The sequence below is a fragment of the Haliotis rubra genome, unplaced genomic scaffold (genome assembly GCF_003918875.1).
Source record: "Haliotis rubra isolate DU_JTF1 unplaced genomic scaffold, ASM391887v1 Scf103, whole genome shotgun sequence".
Taxonomy (NCBI): domain Eukaryota; kingdom Metazoa; phylum Mollusca; class Gastropoda; order Lepetellida; family Haliotidae; genus Haliotis; species Haliotis rubra.
The window spans coordinates 1,522,324-1,545,830 of record NW_025764926.1 but is presented as its reverse complement, the minus strand read 5'-3'; the positions used below and the strand labels follow the sequence as shown (position 1 = coordinate 1,545,830).

The 23,507-nt window shown below is 37.9% G+C and overlaps 1 protein-coding gene across 4 annotated transcripts in view; it reads left to right on the top strand.

Annotated features, from left to right (window-relative positions):
- The window catches only part of LOC124272215 (solute carrier family 12 member 4-like), a 180,705-nt gene that overhangs the window by 22,712 nt on the left and 134,486 nt on the right, over positions 1–23,507 (top strand). For 2 of the 4 annotated variants that reach the window (XM_046707417.1, XM_046707409.1), the window contains exon 2: positions 20,666–20,689. The exons of 1 other annotated variant lie outside the window; for it this stretch is intronic. In XM_046707417.1, the coding sequence (XP_046563373.1) occupies positions 20,666–20,689 (24 nt within the window). Of the gene's footprint in view, positions 1–16,854; positions 16,900–20,665; positions 20,690–23,507 lie in introns of all 4 variants that reach the window. One more of the 4 variants, XM_046707393.1, reaches the window with a different exon arrangement.

The window sequence follows — 23,507 nt, the reverse complement described above, 5'->3', positions numbered from 1 at the left end:
AAATTTGGCTTATCAACGGTAATATACAGTACATCTCACTATTCAGGTTAAAATGTTCCGTCCATTTGAGACAAAATTATACCGATGAATTGCAATCTAACACAAAAACAAATAGACATAAAAGAATCAAACCAACGTGGACCAACTCTAGAAAAAATTGCAAAAGTTTTGACGCAAAAATATAAAAGTTGTTAAAGAAACTGTCATCATTTATTTGTGCGTTTTCCAAGTTTGTTTCAAGGGCGCATTGGCAACTAAAGGAACATCCTCCCTCTTTAAATTACATTTGTGACGTCATTCCATTGTCTGTTCGCTCCATTACTTTTCAGGAATGAAGCGATGTGTACCAGTTTCAAAATAAAACCTTCATTTTGTCATTTTGACATTTAATTTTGATAACAGAAATATTCCCAATACTTCGAATGTAATTTAAGTAGGGTAATATCCTCGTAACTCTCCATTCCTTAAAAATAATAATGTGCCTCGGCCCCTCGAGCCTAAATCCATTATTTTTAAGGAATGGAGAGTTACTCGGACATTACCCTCTACGTACAACCATCACACCAACAGAACCCACATGGCCAGCATGACCCACACTATCTCTTGAATCCAACATCCCCAACATTACCCACTTACTCATCTCTCCAGATCTACAAGTGACTTGGTCTTTCAAACACTTGTTACACCTATACATGTTATGCTGAAGACCCGTGAATGCATTGCTTCATATTGCTGAATGGTCATGGAAATGAGTTGACAGGAGCAGGTTAAGTTTCACATGGGTTGTGTTTCTTGCATTTCAAATTATGGAGAATAAATACTTATTTAAATGATGCACTTTAATTTCATCCAAGGCAGCAGATGTTTGATAGACTTATGCAAGTTCATCTTGACAGTTATCTCCCCTTGACTGTGCAGGCATAATCCTTCCGTTTCTTTTGAGGGTTTGTCTGTTGTTTAATGCAACAAGTTTCCAGCTGTGTGACAGTGGTCTGTAAATAACGGCTGGACCAGGCAATCGGTGATAACCATCATATTGCATCAAGCAAGGCAGTTGTGATGCATGCAGCAACCGATCCACACAGTCCATTCAGTGGCCTCTTGCATCAAGTAGGGCTTGCTGAAGATCAGTTCTAACCAGAATGTTCATGGGTCTTTCTGTCTGTGAGCAGGGCCCAGTGGCTGGTAGAGTCTTTATTACTATGAACTGTAGATGGTCTATTTCAGGATGCAACTGTCACACCTATGAACCCCACCACTTGCCCTCGACCACCACAAACCCCCCGCGGACCCCATACCTCACCTTCACACTCACCCATATACCTGTGTTGTTTGACCCACATACTCCCTCTGTACAACTGTCACACCTACAGAACCCCACCACTTGCCCGACCACCACAAACCCCTGGACCCCATACCTCACTCACACTTCACCCTGATATACCTGTACAACCCCCTGACCCTCTACACCTCACTGTACAACCATCACACCTACAGAAGGCACATGGCCAGCATGACCCACACTATCTCTTGAATCCAACATCCCTAACATTACCCACTAACACATCTCTCCAGATCTACAAGTGACTTGGTCTTTCAAACACATGTTCTTGTTACACCTATACATGTTATGCTGAAGACCCGTGAATGCATTGCTTCATATTGCTGAATGGTCATGGAAATGAGTTGACAGGAGCAGGTTAAGTTTACATGGGTTGTGTTTCTTGCCCTTTGCATTTCAAATTATGGAGAATAAATACTCATTTAAATGATGCACTTTAATTTCATCCAAGGCAGCAGATGTTTGATAGACTTATGCAAGTTCATCTTGACAGTTATCTCCCCTTGACTGTGCAGGCATAATCCTTCCACTTCTTTAGGTTTGTCTGTTGTTTAATGCCACAAGTTTCCAGCTGTGTGACAGTGGTCTGTACATAACGGCTGGACCAGGCAATCCGGTGATAACCATCACGTGCATCAAGCAAGGCAGTTGTGATGCATGCAGCAACCGATCCACACAGTCCATTCAGTGGCCTCTTGCATCAAGTAGGGCTTGCTGAAGATCAGTTCTAACCAGAATGTTCATGGGTCTTTCTGTCTGTGAGCAGGGCCCAGTGGCTGGTAGAGTCTTTATTACTATGATTCAAGGAAGTGTGAAGAATTAAGCCAATAGAGTTAACTCCCTTGAAATGTGTTCTTTCTGAATCACTGCTTGGACCATTCAGGTGGCACAGTGGTTGATTTTGTTCCTCATTCAACTGGGGCGGTGGGGTAGCCTAGTGGTTAAAGCGTTGGCTCGTCACGACGAAGACCCGGGTTCGAATCCCCACATGGGTACAATGTGTGAAGCCCATTTCTGGTGTTCCCTGCCGTGATGTTGCTGGAATATTGCTAAAAGCGGTGTAAAACCAAACTCAGTCAGTCAGTCCTTATTCAACTGACCAGGTTTAATGCCTCACAAACAAGTACAGTCCCTAACATGATATGGGGTGGAGGGGTAGCCTAGTGGTTATGTGTTCACTTGTCACACTGAAGACCCAGGTTCGATTCCCCACATAGGTACGATGTGTGAAGCCCATTTCTGGTTTCTCCTGACGTGATATTGCTGGAATATTGCTTAAAGCAGCGTAAAACCATACTCACTCACACACCCTCACATGAAATAAATAAAAATAAATATCCCTTAATTATGTAAAGTTGTGATTGCAATATTAATAAACCAGGCATGAATCCCAGCTTGTCTATACTAACTCTAGCTAGAGAGCTAAAAAACGATTTCTCATTGATTTGGAAAACTATACAAAATACAATGTTTTAAGACTCTACAGGAGGTATAATATTTTTAAAATAATTATATGTACAGACATGTTATTCTGACAGGTTATGACAATGTAATTGAGGGACAGTCATGTGATAGCTGCCAGGAACGCCTACACGGAACCTTTGCACTTCGACCACCAATGGTGTAGCACCAAGATCAAAGGCAATTCCAATGCACATTTCTATTATAGATCCTCTAACTAACCCTTGACATCTCCTCAGATGCAAATCAATTTCAGTTGTGCTGATTTAACAACAAGTGACATGTTGGCATTTCAGGGTTAATGGGGAGCAGACAGTACTTCTGCTATTATTGCTGAAACACAATTTAATCTCGTCTAGACGCAAGATAATATCGACGGAAACATTTTGAATAGAACTATGGGGGACTTTTGAATTGATGAAGAATCTGAAAGAGAAATCATATTTCAGTGTCTTAAGTATTTAAAAAATAATATCTATCACAGAATATTTTTATGAAAGTTTATCATGTAGAATGTCAGATGTGAACTGTAAGGTTGCCAATCTGAAAGTGAAATTATATTTCATTGTCTAAGAGTTTAACAAAAAATTCTGTTATGGAATGTTTTTATGAAGGTTGATTGTGTAGAGAATGTCAGATGATGACTGTAAAGTGAGTCAATCCTCGCCACACACACAATGCCTGTAACATTGAAACACATTGCTTTAACACAGTGATACATTGCTGGCAGGAATAGGACGTAGTAAAACAAGGTTGTCAGTAATTTATACAATAACATGTTACTGTCAGTAATACGACATCTTAACACCCTCGCTGTGAGTTATACAACATAGAGAAACATTACTGTCAGTTGTCAGTGATACAACATTGTAACACAGCTGTCAGTTGTCAGTGATACAACATTGTAGCACATAACTGTCAGTTGTCAGTGATACAACATTGTTACACATAGTTGTCAGTGATACAACATTGTTACACAGCTGTCAGTTGTCAGTGATACAACATTGTAACACACAGCTGTCAGTTGTCAGTGATACAACATTGTTACACATAGCTGTCAGTTGTCAGTGATACAACATTGTAACACACAGCTGTCAGTTGTCAGTGATACAACATTGTAACACAGCTGTCAGTTGTCAGTGATACAACATTGTTACACATAGCTGTCAGTTGTCAGTGATACAACATTGTAACACAGCTGTCAGTTGTCAGTGATACAACATTGTAACACAGCTGTCAGTTGTCAGTGATACAACATTGTTACACATAACTGTCAGTTGTCAGTGATACAACATTGTAACACACAGCTGTCAGTTGTCAGTGATACAACATTGTAACACACAGCTGTCAGTTGTCAGTGATACAGCATTGTAACACAGCTGTCAGTTGTCAGTGATACAACATTGTTACACATAGCTGTCAGTTGTCAGTGGTACAACATTGTTACACATAACTGTCAGTTGTCAGTGATACAGCATTGTAACACACAGCTGTCAGTTGTCAGTGATACAACATTGTTACACATACCTGTCAGTTGTCAGTGATACAACATTGTTACACATAGCTGTCAGTTGTCAGTGATACAACATTGTTACACATAGCTCTCAGTTGTCAGTGGTACAACATTGTTACACACAGCTGTCAGTTGTCAGTGGTACAACATAGTTACACACAGCTCTCAGTTGTCAGTGGTACAACATTGTTACACACAGCTGTCAGTTGTCAGTGGTACAACATAGTTACACACAGCTGTCAGTTGTCTGTGTTACAACATTGTTACACATAGCTGTCAGTTGTCAGTGTTACAACATTGTTACACATAGCTGTCAGTTAGAAAATCATCATTGTTGTTTGTCTGTAATACATCATAGCTGTCAATTCATGACATATACATTCATATACATGTTGATCTTAGTTATCAGTAATATAACATTGTTACATTTGTTAAACATTTTTGTATATCTGTAGTGAACAAAAGTTGTCATACCCTCAGGTATTATGTTTCATTTTATAGTCACAATTTACACAAATCTTTGTCTTCATCAGGCGTTGGGGTAGCCTAGTGGTTAAAGCATTCGCTCGTCACACTGAAGACCTGGGTTCGATTCCCCACATGGGTTTGTGTGAAGCCCATTTCTTGTGTCCCCTGCCGTGATATTGCTAGAATATTGCTAAAAGCAGTGTAAAACCAAACTCACCCACCCACCCTTTGTCTTCATCATAGTCATGATTTATGTGAAATCAATTCATATATGTCTTCAGTGTTTGCAGCAATACCCTTGTCCATACTGAAATATGATCAATGAGCTCTATTTATGAACGTGGGGTTATCTCAAAGTGATGACATGAAATCTTCTCACATCAGCACTTTTCAACCAAGACATCTTCATTACAAACTCTCCTTGTTGTAACTCAGTAAAGTGATCAGCCATTACCAAGCAGGGAATAGATCACTTGGCTGCAGAACCACACCACTTGTTGAGCCGATAAACCCAGGTCGCCCTGAGCCTCCACAAGCCGCCACGAGCCTCCACAGGCCTCCATGAGCCTCCCTGTCAAATGTCACCATGACATTTATCAAGCTTTATTTATGTGAACAAGGAACATGAGTGACAAAAGAAAAAGAACTTTCATGTTTTCCTGGTAGTGCATTGAGATTGATTGCGTGTATCGATTTATTTCTGAAGCTTCATGGATGATCAAGATTTGAATTTCTTTCCTTGCTGAAACTGTCTTATCATATGTATTTGTGTTCTGATTTATTAACATACTTGTCAAGTCCCTCACCTTTCATTGAACATGTCTTTTATGATACTTCTCAAAAGTCACCATAACATTTGCATATCAGAATCACTCAGATTGAAAGAGTTTCAATTTATTTTTGTTCGTACTGTTTATACCTCACCAAGTGCATGTAATTTCATATACCCTGTGTCATTTATGCTTCAATACTCAACATTCTTCAGGTTATTTGAGGCTAGAATAGGTTTCCAGAGCTATGGGGATGTGAACTAATAGGATCTGGGGGGCCAGGCTTGATGTTGATTGCATGTTATCATACTCTGGATGGTGTGGGGCTTTGTTCATTTCATCAATCATTGGTTTACCAGATTCAATTATATAGAGATGATGTCATAGAGATGGATTATTGCTAAGTCTGTTTGTATGTCTGATTGTGCCTTGAAATACTATAACAGTGTAGCTGTGAGTGAGTGAGTGAGTTTAGTTTTACGATGCTTATAGCAATATTCCAGCAATACCACGCATGACGAGGTACACCAGAAATGGGCTTCACACATTATACCCATGTGGAAAATCGAACCCAAGTCTTCGGCGTGACAAGCGAACGCTTTAACCCCTAGGCTACCCTGTGCTTGATTGAGCATTCAAGTAATATTTAAAAGTACATGCTGGTATGCCTTGGTTGGATTCCATATATTGAAAGTTAATTTTGATATCCTGTCAACTGGAAGTGAATTCTAAACTTAAATCTGACTCCCAGAAATAGACATTCCATTTGTCAAAAATGGCCGACACTGAATGAAGAATTCTTGTAACAAATGAAATTAAAATCTGTCAACAAGAAAAAGTTCAACTTGGTAACTTTAGAGTCCTGAAGCCAAGTTGATCCTGTGCTGCATTTGAAGCTATCAGTTTGAACTCCGTATCGCAACTTTCTACATCATTTATCAAAGTTTGAAAACTTGAAAACAATGTTCTTTAAGACCCATACCTTAAATTGATCCGGTTTCTTGTAACCTGTGAGGCAGTCTTTATTTGATGTATTATCATCCCACGTCATTAATCCTCACAGCTCTTGCACTTGTTATTGATTCCTATAACCCCTGTACGGAGAGTATGCAATCTTCATTTGACATCATCGCACTTGCGACAAGATACAATCACATTTGGAAGTGATTGTGCATTTTGATCAGTTGGCAAGTTGCCACAAAATCTCCCAAACCCCAAAATATTTCTTCACATCAACTTTTATGTCAAAGGGTAAAAAAGAAATATATTTATTCGATCGGAACATGCAAACAGGTCTGAAAGGAATGTACTTTATATCAGCAACTGCCACCACCATGAGCTGAGTGTTTACAGTGATAGCGTCTCTGTCACTTTCAGTACCACTGACTGCTGCCGTAGCCATGTTTGCCATCTTGGAAGGAGCTATCTCACTTCCAGTGCGTAGATTAATTGTTTCCGATTAACCTTGGATCACACACGTCAGCTTTTCTTCATTAATTAATCCGTACTTGATCAGGACCTATTTAAACTGGCCAGCTATTTATCTAGGGAGAGGACAGCGTATAGGAAGTCTTTATGTTGCTGAGTTGGTTTTTGTGTTGTCATTCGTTTTCTGTTGCAAAGAAAAATATAACATGTCATCATTGGACATCCTGAGGCTGTCAATCTTTTACTGATTCCCTCGGTACTGTTTATTCTAAAATACCGTTAGTGAATGTGAGATTATAACTGATTATTGCCCTTGATTTATCAGCAGCAGTTGTCGAAGTAACCCTGTTCAATCAGGGTCCAGGTTAGAATTGGTCCCCAGCAACCCAGCTTCTTGTGACTGGGGACTGATTGGATCATGTAGTCAGGCTTGCTGGTATGGTTGGTTCATGTCATTATATACTGATTGTATACATCGGTGTTCATGATGCAGTCACAGAGTTGTCTGGTCCAGACTCCATTATTTACAGACCTCTGTCATATAGCTGGAATATTGCTGAGTGCAACTTTAGGATATATACCGACAAAACAACAGCAGAGTGTCAAAGTGTTCCTCTGACATTTTGTTTACATATTCTCTAAAGTAGTTCTATTTGTCATACACCTAAACTTATTCACTCATGTGTGGTGAGTGGCTCTTTCTCAAAGCTCATAAAGATTGTGAAACAGTTTTAGCCAGTAGACTGTGTTGGACTCAAACCTTTGAACTCATGCAGAGTGAGTGAGTGAGTGAAGTTTTATGCCACATCATTTGGTCCAATGTGTGCCCCTAAGGTTGTTGAGTCTCCCCTAATCTTTCCTACAGTTCCTGAACCAGGTTACCACTCAAAGCAAACATAGAGAAACATGAAGGAGTATAAATGTCTGTTAACTATTTTGGGTACATATGTGGCCCAGTAGACTAACATCTAGCCTCTGAATTGAACATATTTTACAGAAAAAACTGTTCATAAAAAATAATCATAAATTATAATGAAAAGGAGCCTACAGACTTTCTTCATTCCTGAAAATGTGGAAATCTTGACTTGCCACAAATTCTAGACTTGCATGGGCTTTCTTGGATATATTTGTTTCAGGGTCTGTATGACAGAGAAGTGGCCCAGCTGTCTAAGGTCTATTGATATTGTGTGATTGGTTTTGTCTCAATGTGGCTGGTTCAAACTCACAAAGGCTTGATAACATTTGTAGGCTTGCCAGCATCATACACACGCTCTAGGCTTTCACGAAACAGGTAGACGTCTTAGACCCACATCACTGGGCTTCCCTCCCCGTGAAGCTGATATAATGTGACGTGACCATGGTGACTACACTTGCCTGGAAGCAGCATACACTGCTGTCGTATGGCTGGAGTATCGCTGATGGTGACATACCATATCAAAGTAAAGCAGCATACACTGCTGTCGTATGGCTGGAGTATCGCTGATGGTGACATACCATATCAAAGTAAAGCAGCATACACTGCTGTCGTATGGCTGGAGTATCGCTGATGGTGACATACCATATCAAAGTAAAGCAGCATACACTGCTGTCGTGATGGCTGGAGTATCGCTGATGGTGACATACCATATCAAAGTAAAGCAGCATACACTGCTGTCGTATGGCTGGAGTATCACTGATGGTGACATACCATATCAAAGTAAAGCAGCATACACTGCTGTCGTATGGCTGGAGTATCGCTGATGGTGACATACCATATCAAAGTAAAGCAGCATACACTGCTGTCGTATGGCTGGAGTATCGCTGATGGTGACATACCATATCAAAGTAAAGCAGCATACTGATCTCACTGTGTCTGATCATACATTGTGTTGTTCAAGGCATCTCCACAAATAAAGAAATATTTAGGATACATGGGCGGATCCAGAAATTTTGAAAAGAGGGGGTTCAGGGGGCTTCGCCAACGCAAAAAAAATCTTCAATGTGGTCTGAAGTCATTTTCAAAAGGGGGGTGTTGAACCCCCTCAACCCCCCTCTATATCCGCCCATGGGATATGAATAGTTTGTATTGTAAAAAGTTATTTTGATGGATTTTTTAACAATTTAGCAGTTTAAAATTAATCATGATGAAAGCATTTACTAATGAATAAACAGGCATTTGCTCATCTGTCAGCACCTCGTGTGCACTTGTCACGCCTTTGGACCCGGGTTTGATTCCCCACATGGTGTGAAGCCGATTTCAGGTGTCCCTCGCCACAATATTGCTGGGATATTGCTAAAGGCGGCTGAAACCATACTCACTCACTCACTCTGTTGGTCCGGCCTTTGACAGGACAAAAGACCTTTCTTTTCCTCAGTAACCTTTCATGTTTCCAGCAGTGATGCTAGGATATTGCCCGAGGTTATAGAGGAGAGATTTGTGATTCTGTCCCAACTACCAGGAAGGTAAGGTCAGAGTGACACATGGAAGGCTGGAGTAAGACTGTCTGTGATGATGATTCACTATTCTGTCCATTTGACTAGCTGGAGAATCTGTTCTTGAGAAAGAAAGTATCAAAATAGTTCCAGTTGCCTGCCTTGCACCTTGATCTCCATCTTTATAAACCCACTGGCAGACTCTACTGTGTTGACAATAAAGAAATAAATTGTTATTCTCCTGAGGTCTGCTGCAGTTAAGGAGATATACATCAATGTGGTCAGATTTGGAGGGTGTTCTTGAGTGTTTGATGACTGGAAATTTCATTTGGAACCAGTAAATACTGAGTAACCTTCAATCTGAACATTCAAATTGTTCATTAACATTGCGAAAACAGTGTGATTTTCACTACCCAATGCCATTTGGTATTTATATATTTTTGGCTGTTCAATGCCACACTCAGCAAAATGATTGCAGGCTGTAAATACAGTCGAGCACCGTTGTGACGAACTCTGATAACTCGATATCTCGCTTGTCTCGATATAACATATCGGTCCCGGCAAAATCCTTCATAATTTATCATTATTCAAGCTCTTTAACTTGATACGGATGTCTCGATATTTCGGTTATCTCGATATAATTTTATGGTTCCAACAAGCAAATTTACCCTTTTAACTCGATGTTTGCAAAGAAACTGGACATTCGCCTACTTTCATGGACAAGTATCCCTTTGAACTGAGGTTGTTTCCACACGTTTACACACAGCGCGGCATGAATCAAAGGGATGCGGCAGTGTAAACTAATTAGGGCTAATTGAGTTGAAGGTGTCACTTGTTTGTTATTTAATTAGGATTAATTAAGAAAGAATTACTTAGGAAGTACACACAGTTACGACTAAACACTACTGATTGCGGATTATAGTTTCGAATCAAAACATACTGAGAAGCGTTTTGTTTTCTTTCACAGTGATATCTGATGATATGCTCTGGTCGGATGTCTCTAAGTTCGGATAACTTGATATTTCTTCTTGGTCCCATGAATATCAAGACAATGGTGCTCGACTGTAAATCATTTCTGGACCAGACAATCCAGTGATTGACGTCATGTGCATTGATCTACACAAATGAGATACGATGACGTGTCAACCAAGTCAGCAAGTCTGACCACCCGATCCTGTTAGTCGCCTCTTACGACACGCATGGGTTACTGAAGACTAATTCTAATCCATATCTTCATGGGTCTTTAGCATTTTTCAGCAAACAAATTTCAGCATATACATGTTCATTTTATAAATAAAAGTGCTATCCAGTAACTTATGATGTTATTAATCATATTCAAATTTCATATGCAAGTTGTAAGCAGTATTCTATGTAAATATTATGCTTTGTGCAAAACAATATACAATATACATGCTATACGTTATGTTATATGACATATTTGTATCTGGATCATTCGTCTTTGGTCAGAGGGGACGGTGGGGTAGTCTAGTGGTTAAAGCGTTCGCTCATCACACCGATGACCCGGGTTTGATTCCACACATGAGTGCAATGTATAAAGCCCATTTCTGATGTCCCCCCATCGTGATATTGCTGTAATATTGCTAAAAGCGGCGTAAAACCATACTCAGTCAGTCAGTCAGTCTTTGGTCAGCTGGAAAATATCAAGATTCATACCTTTGAATGGAGTAATGGGGAGAAAAATCTAGTCAATGTGAATGGATGGAAATGATTTGTGAATGAATACATCAACATCTAATGAACAAATGGATGGACACAGTGACAGAAGAAGGAGATGAAAGTATAATCGACCGAACAGTGAGAGACACATCCCAGCAGCAAGCTGACATAAGCCTTGCATAATGGTTATGAGGATCACTAAAATCCCAATTGCACTGCATGGCAAATTGACATCTCCGGGGCAGTTTGGTTAAAGCCTAGTAATCCTTTCAAGTCCAGGCCAGAGTGAAGCCCTATGTTGTAGTTATTTTCTCCTTAATCTGGCATCACCTGCACATGACAAGTGTGGAAGGATAGTCAACAGCCAGCTATAGCGCCCGTGGGATTCATGGAGATCGCCAGACAGTTGGATGACGTCTATGGCAACTGGTATAGGCAACAATTTGATGATACTGTCCAAATCCTGATTTAGTTTGTCTGAGATATCATGCGACCGTGATTGTCTATTTTGGCTTCTTGCTGCTTCGAGCTACGGCTTCAGAATGCTGCTATTTTCAGTAGGGTCTAAAGATGACGTGACTGAGGGTTGTTTATATGGGCATAAAGGGTATTGATGCCTGACCGTGCAGTCAGTAGGTTACAGGGAGTGCTTGGCATCACTTGAATCAGCCCCCAGCCAGACAAGTCATGTGCTGCTCTATAGGATCATCCCCATCTATGATTGGTCAGGCTGTTTACTCTTTACCTAGAGGGGTGTGGGGTAGCCTAGTGGTTAAAGCATTAGCTTGTCATGCTGGAGACCCAGGTTCACTTTCCCACATGGATATGATATGTGAAGCACATTTCTGGTGCCCCATGCTGTGATATTGCTGGAATATTGCTATAAACGGCGTAAAACACACCCACTTTACTGTAAAACATGGTAATTATCTTTGATTATTATTCTTTGTTACTTGTGAAACAATTTCCACTATTTCGGATAGTCACACTCTTGTCAACATCATTAAGGGTTTAGTATGGAAAATAAAATTGAGTATATATGTATTTGTATTTGTTAAGATAATTCAAATTTCTCATGTGTTGGATTTCTTGTGGACATATTTTGAACATGCATACATCAGCCTGCATACATCATGGAAGCTTCTAATATCTTTGTCAGTGTAAAGCCTTGTGTCCATTTAAATTGAGTCTGTTTCATTTTGTGCATTTTGTTGAAATGAGACTGTTTGAAACATAGGTAATCATTTACTGTTTGATGCCAAATTCAGCCTCAGGAGTTTACAGTTTGTAAAACAACACAAGAACGGAACAGGAGTCTTGAGACTTACTTCCTGCCTGTATCAGAAGTAAAAAGTCATAGTGTAAGGGAGGTAATTTAAATGCTGGCTCTGTTTATCATGTTTGTGGGTGAAGGTCTACTAAGCTGGTTGTAAGAGCTGTCTGTACCAGAAGTCATAGTGTAATGGAGTTAATCCATGTTAAAATGCTGGCTCTGTTTATCATGTCTATGGGTGAATGTCGAGGCTGGTTGTAAGAGCTGTCTGTACCAGAAGTCAAAGTGTAATGGAGTTAATCCATGTTAAAATGCTGGCTCTGTTTATCATGTCTATGGGTGAATGTCGAGGCTGGTTGTAAGAGCTGTCTGTACCAGAAGTCAAAGTGTAATGGAGTTAATCCATGATAAAATGCTGGGTCTGTTTATCATGTCTATGGGTGAAGGTCTGGGCTGGTTGTAAGAGCTGTCTGTACCAGAAGTCAAAGTGTAATGGAGTTAATCCATGATAAAATGCTGGGTCTGTTTATCATGTCTATGGGTGAAGGTCTGGGCTGGTTGTAAGAGCTGCTGGGCATCATTCACCTTGCTGATAATTATGTGGCTGTTGGTCGTTGTCGGCACGGGTACTACAGATGTGTATACAGAAACGTACTCCTAGCCAAAATCTGAATACAGATATGTACCCTAGGGTGGTCCATTCTGTATTGTGGCATTTTCTTAATCGGATGGTGTAATACCTGGCCATATTTTTCCTACCAACAGATTATTCAGGCTGTCAATTTTGATGTGACAGTAATTGCTGACAATAGTATCCTCTTACACTCACATAATGGAGATGTATTCCTACAGTGGTAGTTGAACGGGTTGGAATTGATCTTCAGTAAACAATGTTTGTCGTAAGAGGTGACTAACGGGCTTGCTGACTTGGTTGACACGTCATCGCATCCCAATTATGTAGATCGATGGTCATGCTGTTGATCACTGGATTGTCTGGTCCAGACTTGATTATTTACAGACCGCTGCCATATAGCTGGAATATTGTGTTAAACAATAAGCAATCCAAACCAAACCATACCATCATCAGATAAAAGACAATTTCTCATGCAAATGTGGAGGGTTTTTACCTTCATTATTTCTCACATGTGCATGTAATACTTCCCTCCAAACTAAACTAAACTATTTTGAAGCTATATTTTGAAACTATTCCTGATGTGAATAGTAGATATCCAAGTATTCAAACTAATATCCCTAACCAGACAAACAAATAATCTTTTAAACCTTGTTAGGTTCCATTTACATTCAGATGCAGGATCAGTTATACCAGCATCATCAATCTCCAGCCATAAAACAAGCACATTTGTGTGAAGCAACTGGCTCACCATGTGCTAGATATCCTAATTAATCCCATCTTAAAGTCATTAAGGATATAAGTGTTCTTCTTCATCCTCTTTGATGATTACTCATGCAAGGTACAATTACTTTTTTCAATAATCATTAAACTTTTATGTTAACATGAACATATGAGCAAATGATGAAAGTGATGGTAATCTAATCAGGGTTTCAACAAATCCTCATATGTCTCATCTTGTCGTTATTGCTAAATCTGATCTCAAATGATGCTTGTTGCTGGAGTCGACTTCAACATTTCAGGTCCCTGTTAAACATTACATGTTTTGCATAACTAGTTGTTAGGAATACAGTATATATTTTTATGATGCTGTTTTTTTTCAACTGCTGTTGGAATTAGTATCGTGTTTTATGGAAAATAGTCTTTAATCATGTGCATGTAACTGCTTGGGGATTCAATATTTCTTTTCAGACAAATCGATTCTTTGTCTGGATTTTGATGTCAGACATTTACAAATGAGGAGTGTAAAATATAACTCTCCGAACTCTCCCAAGATACTGTTTTACGATCACATGACAGGTTTATGAATATATTTGCTGCTTGCTCCATCTCAGTCAAGTACCAGACAAATTATGAATGTTCGACTGTTAAACCACAGAAAAGCCAGTCTCACATTCATGTCATGATACCCTCATGAAAGATTTGTTCAATAACTCCAGGCTTGTGTGGAAGCTTAGTGGTAAAAGCGTTTGCTTGTGTTGCTCCGGTTTGAATCCCAACAGTGCTATGCCTGACTCCTCATATCCCTGCTATGATACTGCTGTATAAAACACAACTCATTCATGACTAGTTCAAGAGTTAGCTCCCTTGGCTACCAGGATCCTCTGAGAACCAAATATAATTTTTCCTTGATGAGATCCTCACTCTGTAAAGGCAAACCTGGGTCATGCAAATGAAATCTGTGTGCTCCTATTGTTTCATCTTTAAAAGAGCTTTAAACCACGACTCCCTCACTCAGTCAATTGCCATTTAGCCAGTCATCCATCAGGCTTTTCACACACACAATCCCAGCTGAGGCTTTAACCTGTTTCAAACACACAATCATTATAGGCACACTCCTCTAACAAGTCCACTTGTCAATCTTGACATGTCCGCCATTCAGTAAGTTACCCTATCTCACGCACACAGTACCATTATAGGTACACACCTCTGGGAGCCTACCACTTCTGTTAAACCAAACGGTAGTAAATTTATTGACTTAACCTTTTTGTACAAAGCCAATCTGGATAATCAAGTTACATGAGATTTGCCCAGTAATTTGGCAACTGCGCGTCACAGCAGATCTCCAGACAAATTACAGTGACAGTTTTCACCCCTCATTGCACGTTCACTAGAATTGTTTAAAAACCCACAATAACCTGATTTAGGATGAAATATATTTCCACATTATTCCCACTTTTTGCATCATCTGCTGTTAACAAGATTAAAGCGAGCAGTATCTTCCAGCTAGATTCTGCAACAGCTACACCAACAGAGCTTTAGATTCTGTATTTAGTCTGCAGGGCTTCAGTGTGAAGACTTTCTTGCTGGCAAACTCATTCAGCTCAGATTTACTGAGGACATCACTCTCAGGTTGTTCCTAGCTCCACAAGTTCCAGAGTTACTTCCCTTGGGTATGCCAGGAACCTTTGATTGTGTGTTTGAATCCCAGATTTCAAACTGAATATTGGTTTGGTCTTTACCAAAAGCTAAGGTCTTAGATCATGAGGCAAATGTTCTTCATAACGGTTTGAATAAACATGATTGTGTGTCTTGCAATGCCTTAGTGTCTTGGTTCAGGGTGAACTGGTGTTCAGCGTGTTCAGTATTTATACTCCCTTCACTGAGGCCCATTCTGGGTGTGACCTACATTGATGCCGAGGATTGGTTCTTGAAGAGGCATTAATCACAACTTTTCAGATCAACTAATGCAAATCAGGTTAAAATATAATGCTCTCATTAAAGAATACTTGGGCAATTATGATATCATTACAAACATGGAAAAACTATCTCAGCTGTTATGAATAAATCAGCACGATTAGATTTGTCTCTCATCGGTCAGATTAATTTAGTTTTGTATTATTTAGAATCGCTTTTCCAACTTGGTTGGTATTAAAAAAGGAGTGATAATAATGATAAAAATAAGAAATTATGTGCTTGATGATTTGCAATCGATATCCTTCCTTTAAGATTAAAGATTTAACAATAATAAGAACAAAAGATCAAATGTTATCAATGCAAAAGCTGTTCCAACTCTCTCTCTCTCTCACCAACCTGCCATTCAATCAACCGTTCAATCATTACATGTTGCCCATGCCACCTTGACCTAGTCTTGAACTTTGTACCGAGTTGTTGCCAGTACAGTTTTCCTTACAGAATCTATGACCTAATCTCATTGTGAATAATGTCACATTACATTTGCAATGTCTCGCTTTACAGATGTTATGGAAATGAATTATTAATGTGTATCTGTTTTTCACACCTTGATTTTCATCTATTTTGATGTATTGTTTCCAACAAGCTGTTGCAGCTCATGAATATTGTTGGTTTCAGGTCGTTCATCAATTACAACACTCATTATTTTGTTTCATGGTCATGATTTTCGGATATAAGAATCAATAATCTCTTCTCTTTCTGCATTTACAGGCCTCTATGGTCACAACAAAGAACTGACATGCTATGAAGCCATCCAGTACAGTTGGTTGGTTGGTTGGTTTTAACTCCGCACTCAGCAATATTCCAGCTATGTGGCGGCAGTCCATCAGTACAGAAATTGTATTCCTTCAAGTCTGGACTTGCCTCAAATTCTTATTTATTCAAATTTATCCAAGGTCCTTGTAACTTGTTCATTTAGTTTTACAGATATCTTTATCAAAATCAGACTGATTTTAATTTAAAATAAAACTGAAAAGTGAAAAGAATGACAAATTCACACAAATATTGACAAATTAATTTTGAAGATGCAAAACTATGTGGTATGTCATCTATAACGAGAACCCCTAGAGCCACAAAGATGTCGGCCATTTTGAAATTGTGAAATGATGTCAGTCTTTTTTGTGGCCATGCTAATCTATAACAATGTTGTGGTCACTAACATGGTTCTGTTTGTCTGTGTTACAGATACAGCCATATTCGCTATAACACCTGGCCCCCATCACACTCACGGTACTTTCTCACATCCCTGTCACCCATCTAGAGTAGTCTCCCCTTCAACCTCATTTGATATTGTGCAGGAAAGAGTGCCAGATAATGTAAGAGACACAGTTGCTGGATTCAAGGAAGGCATTAACAGATATTTCCCTTTGATGTACATTGAAACACATCATAATGACAAATTATGTTGCAAAAGTACAGTATTACAGCCCATTGCATTATTATTCCATGAAGTGATCAATTATTCAAATCTGTGTAAATCATTGATGAATTTTTAAAGCAGAAATTATTCTTCCGAATTATAGGGAAAATATTAAAGTGAGAAGAATTGTAGTAATAACAGAGAAGGCTTTAGTCAATTATTCATGTTAATACCATCTAGTGATGCCTAGAGACTGTAGCAATAGAAACCTGAAACCTCGAGCTTTATGAATTAAAGTTATGTTAGCTGATACAAGCTGTGGAAGAAACATATTTACACAGGGAGTTGACTTGCGATACCCCTGGGTCACTGCCCCAATACCATTAGTACAGATTTATGGGTGTAATTGAACAGCCACTATGCAGTACACATCCGTTAACACCCTGGAGGTAGGGAATATGGCTTGAATCTTGTCCGAGGAGATTGGGAGGAGGCTCGTGAATATTGCTATAAGAATTAATAAGGGTTGTTTAGGATGGGCATGTATTGATATTTTCTGTGACTGTGAAGGATATTGAATCAAGGTTGTGGTAGTACATTTAACATTTAATCTTGTATTTTTCTCTGAATTGAAAACAAATTTATAAAAATAGTTATAATCATCATTAATTCAAAATAAAATATGAAAATGAACTTTGAGATTATTCATTTCGGAATCTTGACTTGCCAACTATTAAAGACTTGCATGGGCTGTATATTTTGGTTTTAGGGTAAGTCTGACAGACCGTCTTACCCTCTAAAGGAAATCATTTTGACTTGAATGAAATGTGAAAAATGATTTTTGTGGATGAAATAATGAAATTAAATATTTCACAGTACAAACAATTTTGTCATCTATTGAATTCAATAGGCAGGTCATGCTTATATTCACTGCCACTCTTCCCTAGATGTTGTAACAGAACTGATTTTGTTTATGTTGTGTAGAATTTGTAGTGAATACGTTATGTTATATATCCTCTGACTGACATTCAATTAACCTGAGAACTATTGATATATATCTCACTAAAATGTAATTATTAAACAGCCAAACCCATATCTTGCTTCAATTCAAATTAGAAAATAATGTTTTTAAAAGGAAATGCACAAACATTTTATAGTATTACTCTTAGAAACAACTTCACACAAACCTAATTAATGCTCAGTCTCTTGTAGAAAGTGTTCAAGGATATTTGAGAATTGTGGAAAGTTTTGATCCTGCTGATCAAAGGATTCTGTCTTTCAAGTTAGCTAAGCCGAGGTGACATAGAGGTATTGTAATGTGATCAGTTGGAATCGATGCCGGCCAGCATACCAAGGTTCTCACAAACTGTTCTGGCTTGTCACAAGTAGGCTTGAGATTGTTAGACAGAATATCATATTGATCGACAGATAGCCAAACAGTTTAAGATTGAGCAGAATTATGAAACTGACAAGTTCCAAATCCTGTCGTCAAAAGGTGCCACTGCCACATGTTTAAGATGAATGACATGTCTTCGTTCGCAAAAATTACTTGTGCAATTATCTTTTTAGGAAAACAAAATAATGGGTGTTAATTAATGTTAAGAGTTTTAAGCAAAATGTCAATTTTTTGTTAAAAAATGAATAAATTTGATTGAAATGATTAAATTATTGGGAACATATATTTTTCAGTGTGCATTATGATAATTCTAGAGTCATAGAGTGTTATACATGGGGATACAGTTTAGAACAATAAAGTTTGTAAATAAATGTGTTGCGAAATTAGGATTTATGGCCAAGGATAGTAAATATTGTTTAAGGACATGTTGTTTTCAATTAGAGTTTGATGTGTCATTGTGGTAAGGGACAAAATTCCTTATTGTCATAGTTGCGTAACAAAAATTTGATTCTTAAATCCATTCAAAAATATATTAAATGTATGATGTATATTTTGAAAAGAGAATAGCATCTAATTGCTAGTTTACACAACAACTTCAGTCACACTTCTTGTTACAATAGCCCAAATAGACTGAAGACAGTAAACACTTGGGATGTCCTAATAAACAGACCAAATCATCTGTAAACAGTGATCCTTGTAATGGCCGATTCAAGTTTCAGTGTTCAATAGCACAGCATATGTACAAAATTGTTGAATAAATAAACTCAAGTTTATTTTGATAGCAGAGATGAACAGACAAGATCTGTGTTCAAAGATACTTCCACATGTAATGATAAATCGACCGGCCTCTTCAGAAACTGCCAAAAATGATGCTGATTTTAGACGAGGGAAAGAAAACTTTCTGTCTGTGTATAGATGTGGACGTAGAGACCCCTGGTCAAAGACTGTGTCTATTTCCGATTGATTTTCTAAATAACTTGTTGGCTTATCTGGGCCATGACTCTAATTGGAAGGTTTGGAGCCATTCCATGCTTAGAATAGCATGTGATTGACATTCGACTCAGACTTCAGTGTGAATGGGGTGTCATTTGCCCTAGACATTATTTTGATATTGATGTGATTCTCATATCTGCTTTGTCTACAAACCAGGAGTGTGATTGCAAATGTTTTCACAGATGAATGAATGCATTGAGATCAGCCCTTGCGGAGAACTAAGGGGTAAACAAGTTATACGATGGCTTCTAAATGAATATTCATGGTGACTGGAATGAAAAGGATTCAAAGCTGTTATAAGAATAAATTCTTATATACAAATCAAGTCAATACTTAATGAGGTTCTGTCATAGTATGGACAATAATTTTGCAAAAACATTCAGTAATTCAAATAATTCATGTCAATACTTCATGTGGTTTAATAGCCAAGTGAGTGTTAGCCTTTCACACCTCAGCCCCGAGTTCTATTCCATGACTGAATTACTGTCCATTACGGATGACTTGCAACGAACTTGTCGGGCAAATTTCTGAATGAATTGTTACTTCTATGATACCATTGCAAAATATCAGAATGAATTCTCTGACTAGTTGACATGACTGGGTCTATTGTAATAAGCTCATTAGAGTTATCTCCCCTTAATTGTGAGATTGCAATGAAACATGTAAAATCTTTAGGCATGATAGAAACTTTCTAAATAATTTTGTATAACACCTAAAATAAATGCCTTGAATATTGCCAAATCTATCCAAATTAAAATACTAGTGAAAATATTGAAAATAACAATTAAAAGTTTCAATTTTCTAAACTTACACATGTAATTTAAGCTTCTAAAACACATTCATGTTCCTGGCATGAACACATCATTTAAATATTAATTTCACTAATGACAATGTCATTAATAATAAAACCTCATAAGAAACAGATCAAATTATTGATTATTAACCATATCATGTTTAATCAATCACATCTATTTTTACAGAGTTTCTGAAACAACTTTCTTTGCTTAACATTTTGGATTTGTTTTTCATTTTCTGTGATGGATGTCCGTGGACTTTCTTTTCCTTGCAGATAGTTTTAGATCGGTGTTGTCATCAGCAACGTTACTTACCCACTTTGTTAAATCCTCTGACATTTTTATGGTAACCAAATTTTTATGTTTATGATGTTGTTTTATTTTCTGTTGTTCTAATATGTTTTGCCTTTATTCCTTTCTTTCATGGCATGTGGGGTACCTTCTGGACCATAGCCAGAGACTATGGTATCATGTTCGGTAATTATCCTATGTTTTCTGCATGTCGTCATGACGTCATGTGACAAATTTGATTGCAATGTTTGGTATGGATTGTTTTTTGTCCATTGCATGGCCGTATCTAACCTGGAACGCGATTGGATGCGGCATAGATTCTGCATCGATCAAGATTACCGTAGTTGATGTATTTAGGGCCCTTGGTTCCATTAATAACATTGTAATCCAAGGCACCACTTACAAAGGAGATCATCTACATAGGCTGTACACAAATTATAATTGTTTTTTGAGATCCAGTGTAGGAAACAAACTTTGTTCAAACTTTTGAAACTAATCTTTTTTACAATTCAATAATATACTCTTTCCACACAACTTTTTTGTAATATATACAAGAAAATATGCCCAGTAAATTGTAGGTTGTATACAGGCAGCTTGTAAAGTTACTACCAGATCATTGTGAAGTTGGTCAGGGGGCACTTATTCCAGCAGGGTGCTTAACACAGCGAATATGTGACTTTATATTCTGGCTTGAGGGTATTATGTGAATTTTGTTTAATCAGTTCCATGAGCGACGTATTGGTATTTGTTATGGAAAGATTTATTGATTGTGTGGATTGCCTTTAGATTGGTAGTCAGCAATGTAAGAACAAACCCACCTCTTCTATTCAGTTACTGTATGGGGCGGTGGGGTAGCCTAGTGGTTAAAGTGTTCGCTCGTCACTCCGAAGACCCTGGTTCGATTCCCCAAATGGGTACAATGTGTGAAGCCCATTTCTGGTGTCCCCCGCCGTGATATTACTGGAATATTGCTAAGCAGTGTTAAACCAAACTCACTCACTCAGTTACGTATATATATTTGGGATCAGTCTAAGAAATGTTGGTTTTACAGAATTTTAACTTTTCACAAAATCTGACTTTTCTAAATACATCAACTATTATTATCATATGTGATCAGTATTGATATATGTAAGATATATTTCATGTGGACTAATACGATGTTGATAATGTTTTTTTTTAACATGTTTTGTGGTGTCAGGGCTTATAACACAATGTTTGTTGTTTGAACCAGGTCGAGTCACAGGCATTGATGTATGTACTGGGTGAAATGTTTACCTCTCAATATTATCGTATATAATTCTGGAATACTAACATTGTTGGTTACCTTTTGTCATGGATCAACACACTGTAATCTGACTTACAAGTGTTATTCCTTGTGATGATGGTACATTCAATTCATATCACAGATGAAATCGGAATAATTGTGAACTTCTTTTTGTGATTAAATTAAAGTCTGAAATACTCATGTTCATAATATGTTTCACTTTTGTAGTCATTTCTGTATTATGTCAATCTATAAAAGTAATTCAGGGATATTTTGGATATACATTTCTAAGAAATATAGGACATGTCACATGTTGTACAGTGCATGAACTGGCTGCTCGAACAAACTCGTCACTAACCCACTGAAGTGTGACTTGTTCTACTAACACTGTGTGTATGTTATTATGATAGAGGCCATTAATGCCATTTATTGCAGGTAAAAAGAACAGTATCAATTTATAGGATTCCTGTTGTCATGATCATGTTTTAATTGTCATCAGTTAATCTCTCTGTATATACATTTTTCCCTGATGACTCTTCAGCATGTCAGCTATATACTGTTTTCATGATGACTAGTTACTATTTTCCTTCACTTCAGCATGTCAGTTGTGTAATCTTTTTATTCTTCCAGTTTTTACACATATACATATTATTATATTTTTTTATTTTCCATGTTAAACTTCAGCATGCCCAATATTATTGCTGATGACACTTCATGTAAAAATACATACTGTTTTACTGATGACAATTCAACATGCCAAATACTTATTGTTTTACTAAGACCATTCAACATGCCACTACATACTGTTTTCCTGATGACTTTTCATTATGACAAATTTCATATTGTTTTATTGGTGTTTATGAAACATGCCAAATACATACTATTCAACATGCCACTACATACTGTTTCCCTGATGACTATTCATTATGCCAGATGTCATATTGTTTTATTGATGTTTATGAAACATGCCAAATACATACTATTCAACATGCCACTACATACTGTTTTCCTAATGACTATTCTTTATGCAAAAATTCATATTGTATTATTGGTGTTTATGAAACATGCCAAATACATACTATTCAGCAGGCCACTACATACTGTTTTCCTAATGACTATTCTTTATGCAAAAATTCATATTGTATTATTGGTGTTTATGAAACATGCCAAATACATACTATTCAGCAGGCCACTACATACTGTTTCCCTGGTAACCCGTCAGAATGTCCTGTGGTGGTGTTGGCCAGTCACTTAGTAAGGAAGTGGCATATACAATGTATTTATGGTTGACTTTTACAGGATTGTATCATTGTGCATCATTGTACAGGTGTTTTTCTTTGAAACTGGACATGCAGATTATGATATAGATGATAAAAATGTTCTTTTATCTGTGATGATGATGATGATGATCATGAAATTGCTAGTTACTGAACTGATTTGCCCTGTGGCATGGAGATTGTTTTTGATCAGACAGGTATGTCACTGAATTCCTAGTATCAGGTTGATCATCTTTGACAGTTAAAATATAAACTGGAACTAGTTTGATCACTGGGAGCCCTGTCAGTCAGATGCATTGTAATCAGACTAACATGTACTTCCTTGACAGCAACAGTGTGTTAATGAAGTGCTCATAAAATATGTGACCTGGAGGTTGTTGACTGGTAGTGTGTGTGTGAAGGCATCACTCTTTGCATGCACAAAGACAAGGGGCCCAAAACCTCTTCTTATATCATAACTGTC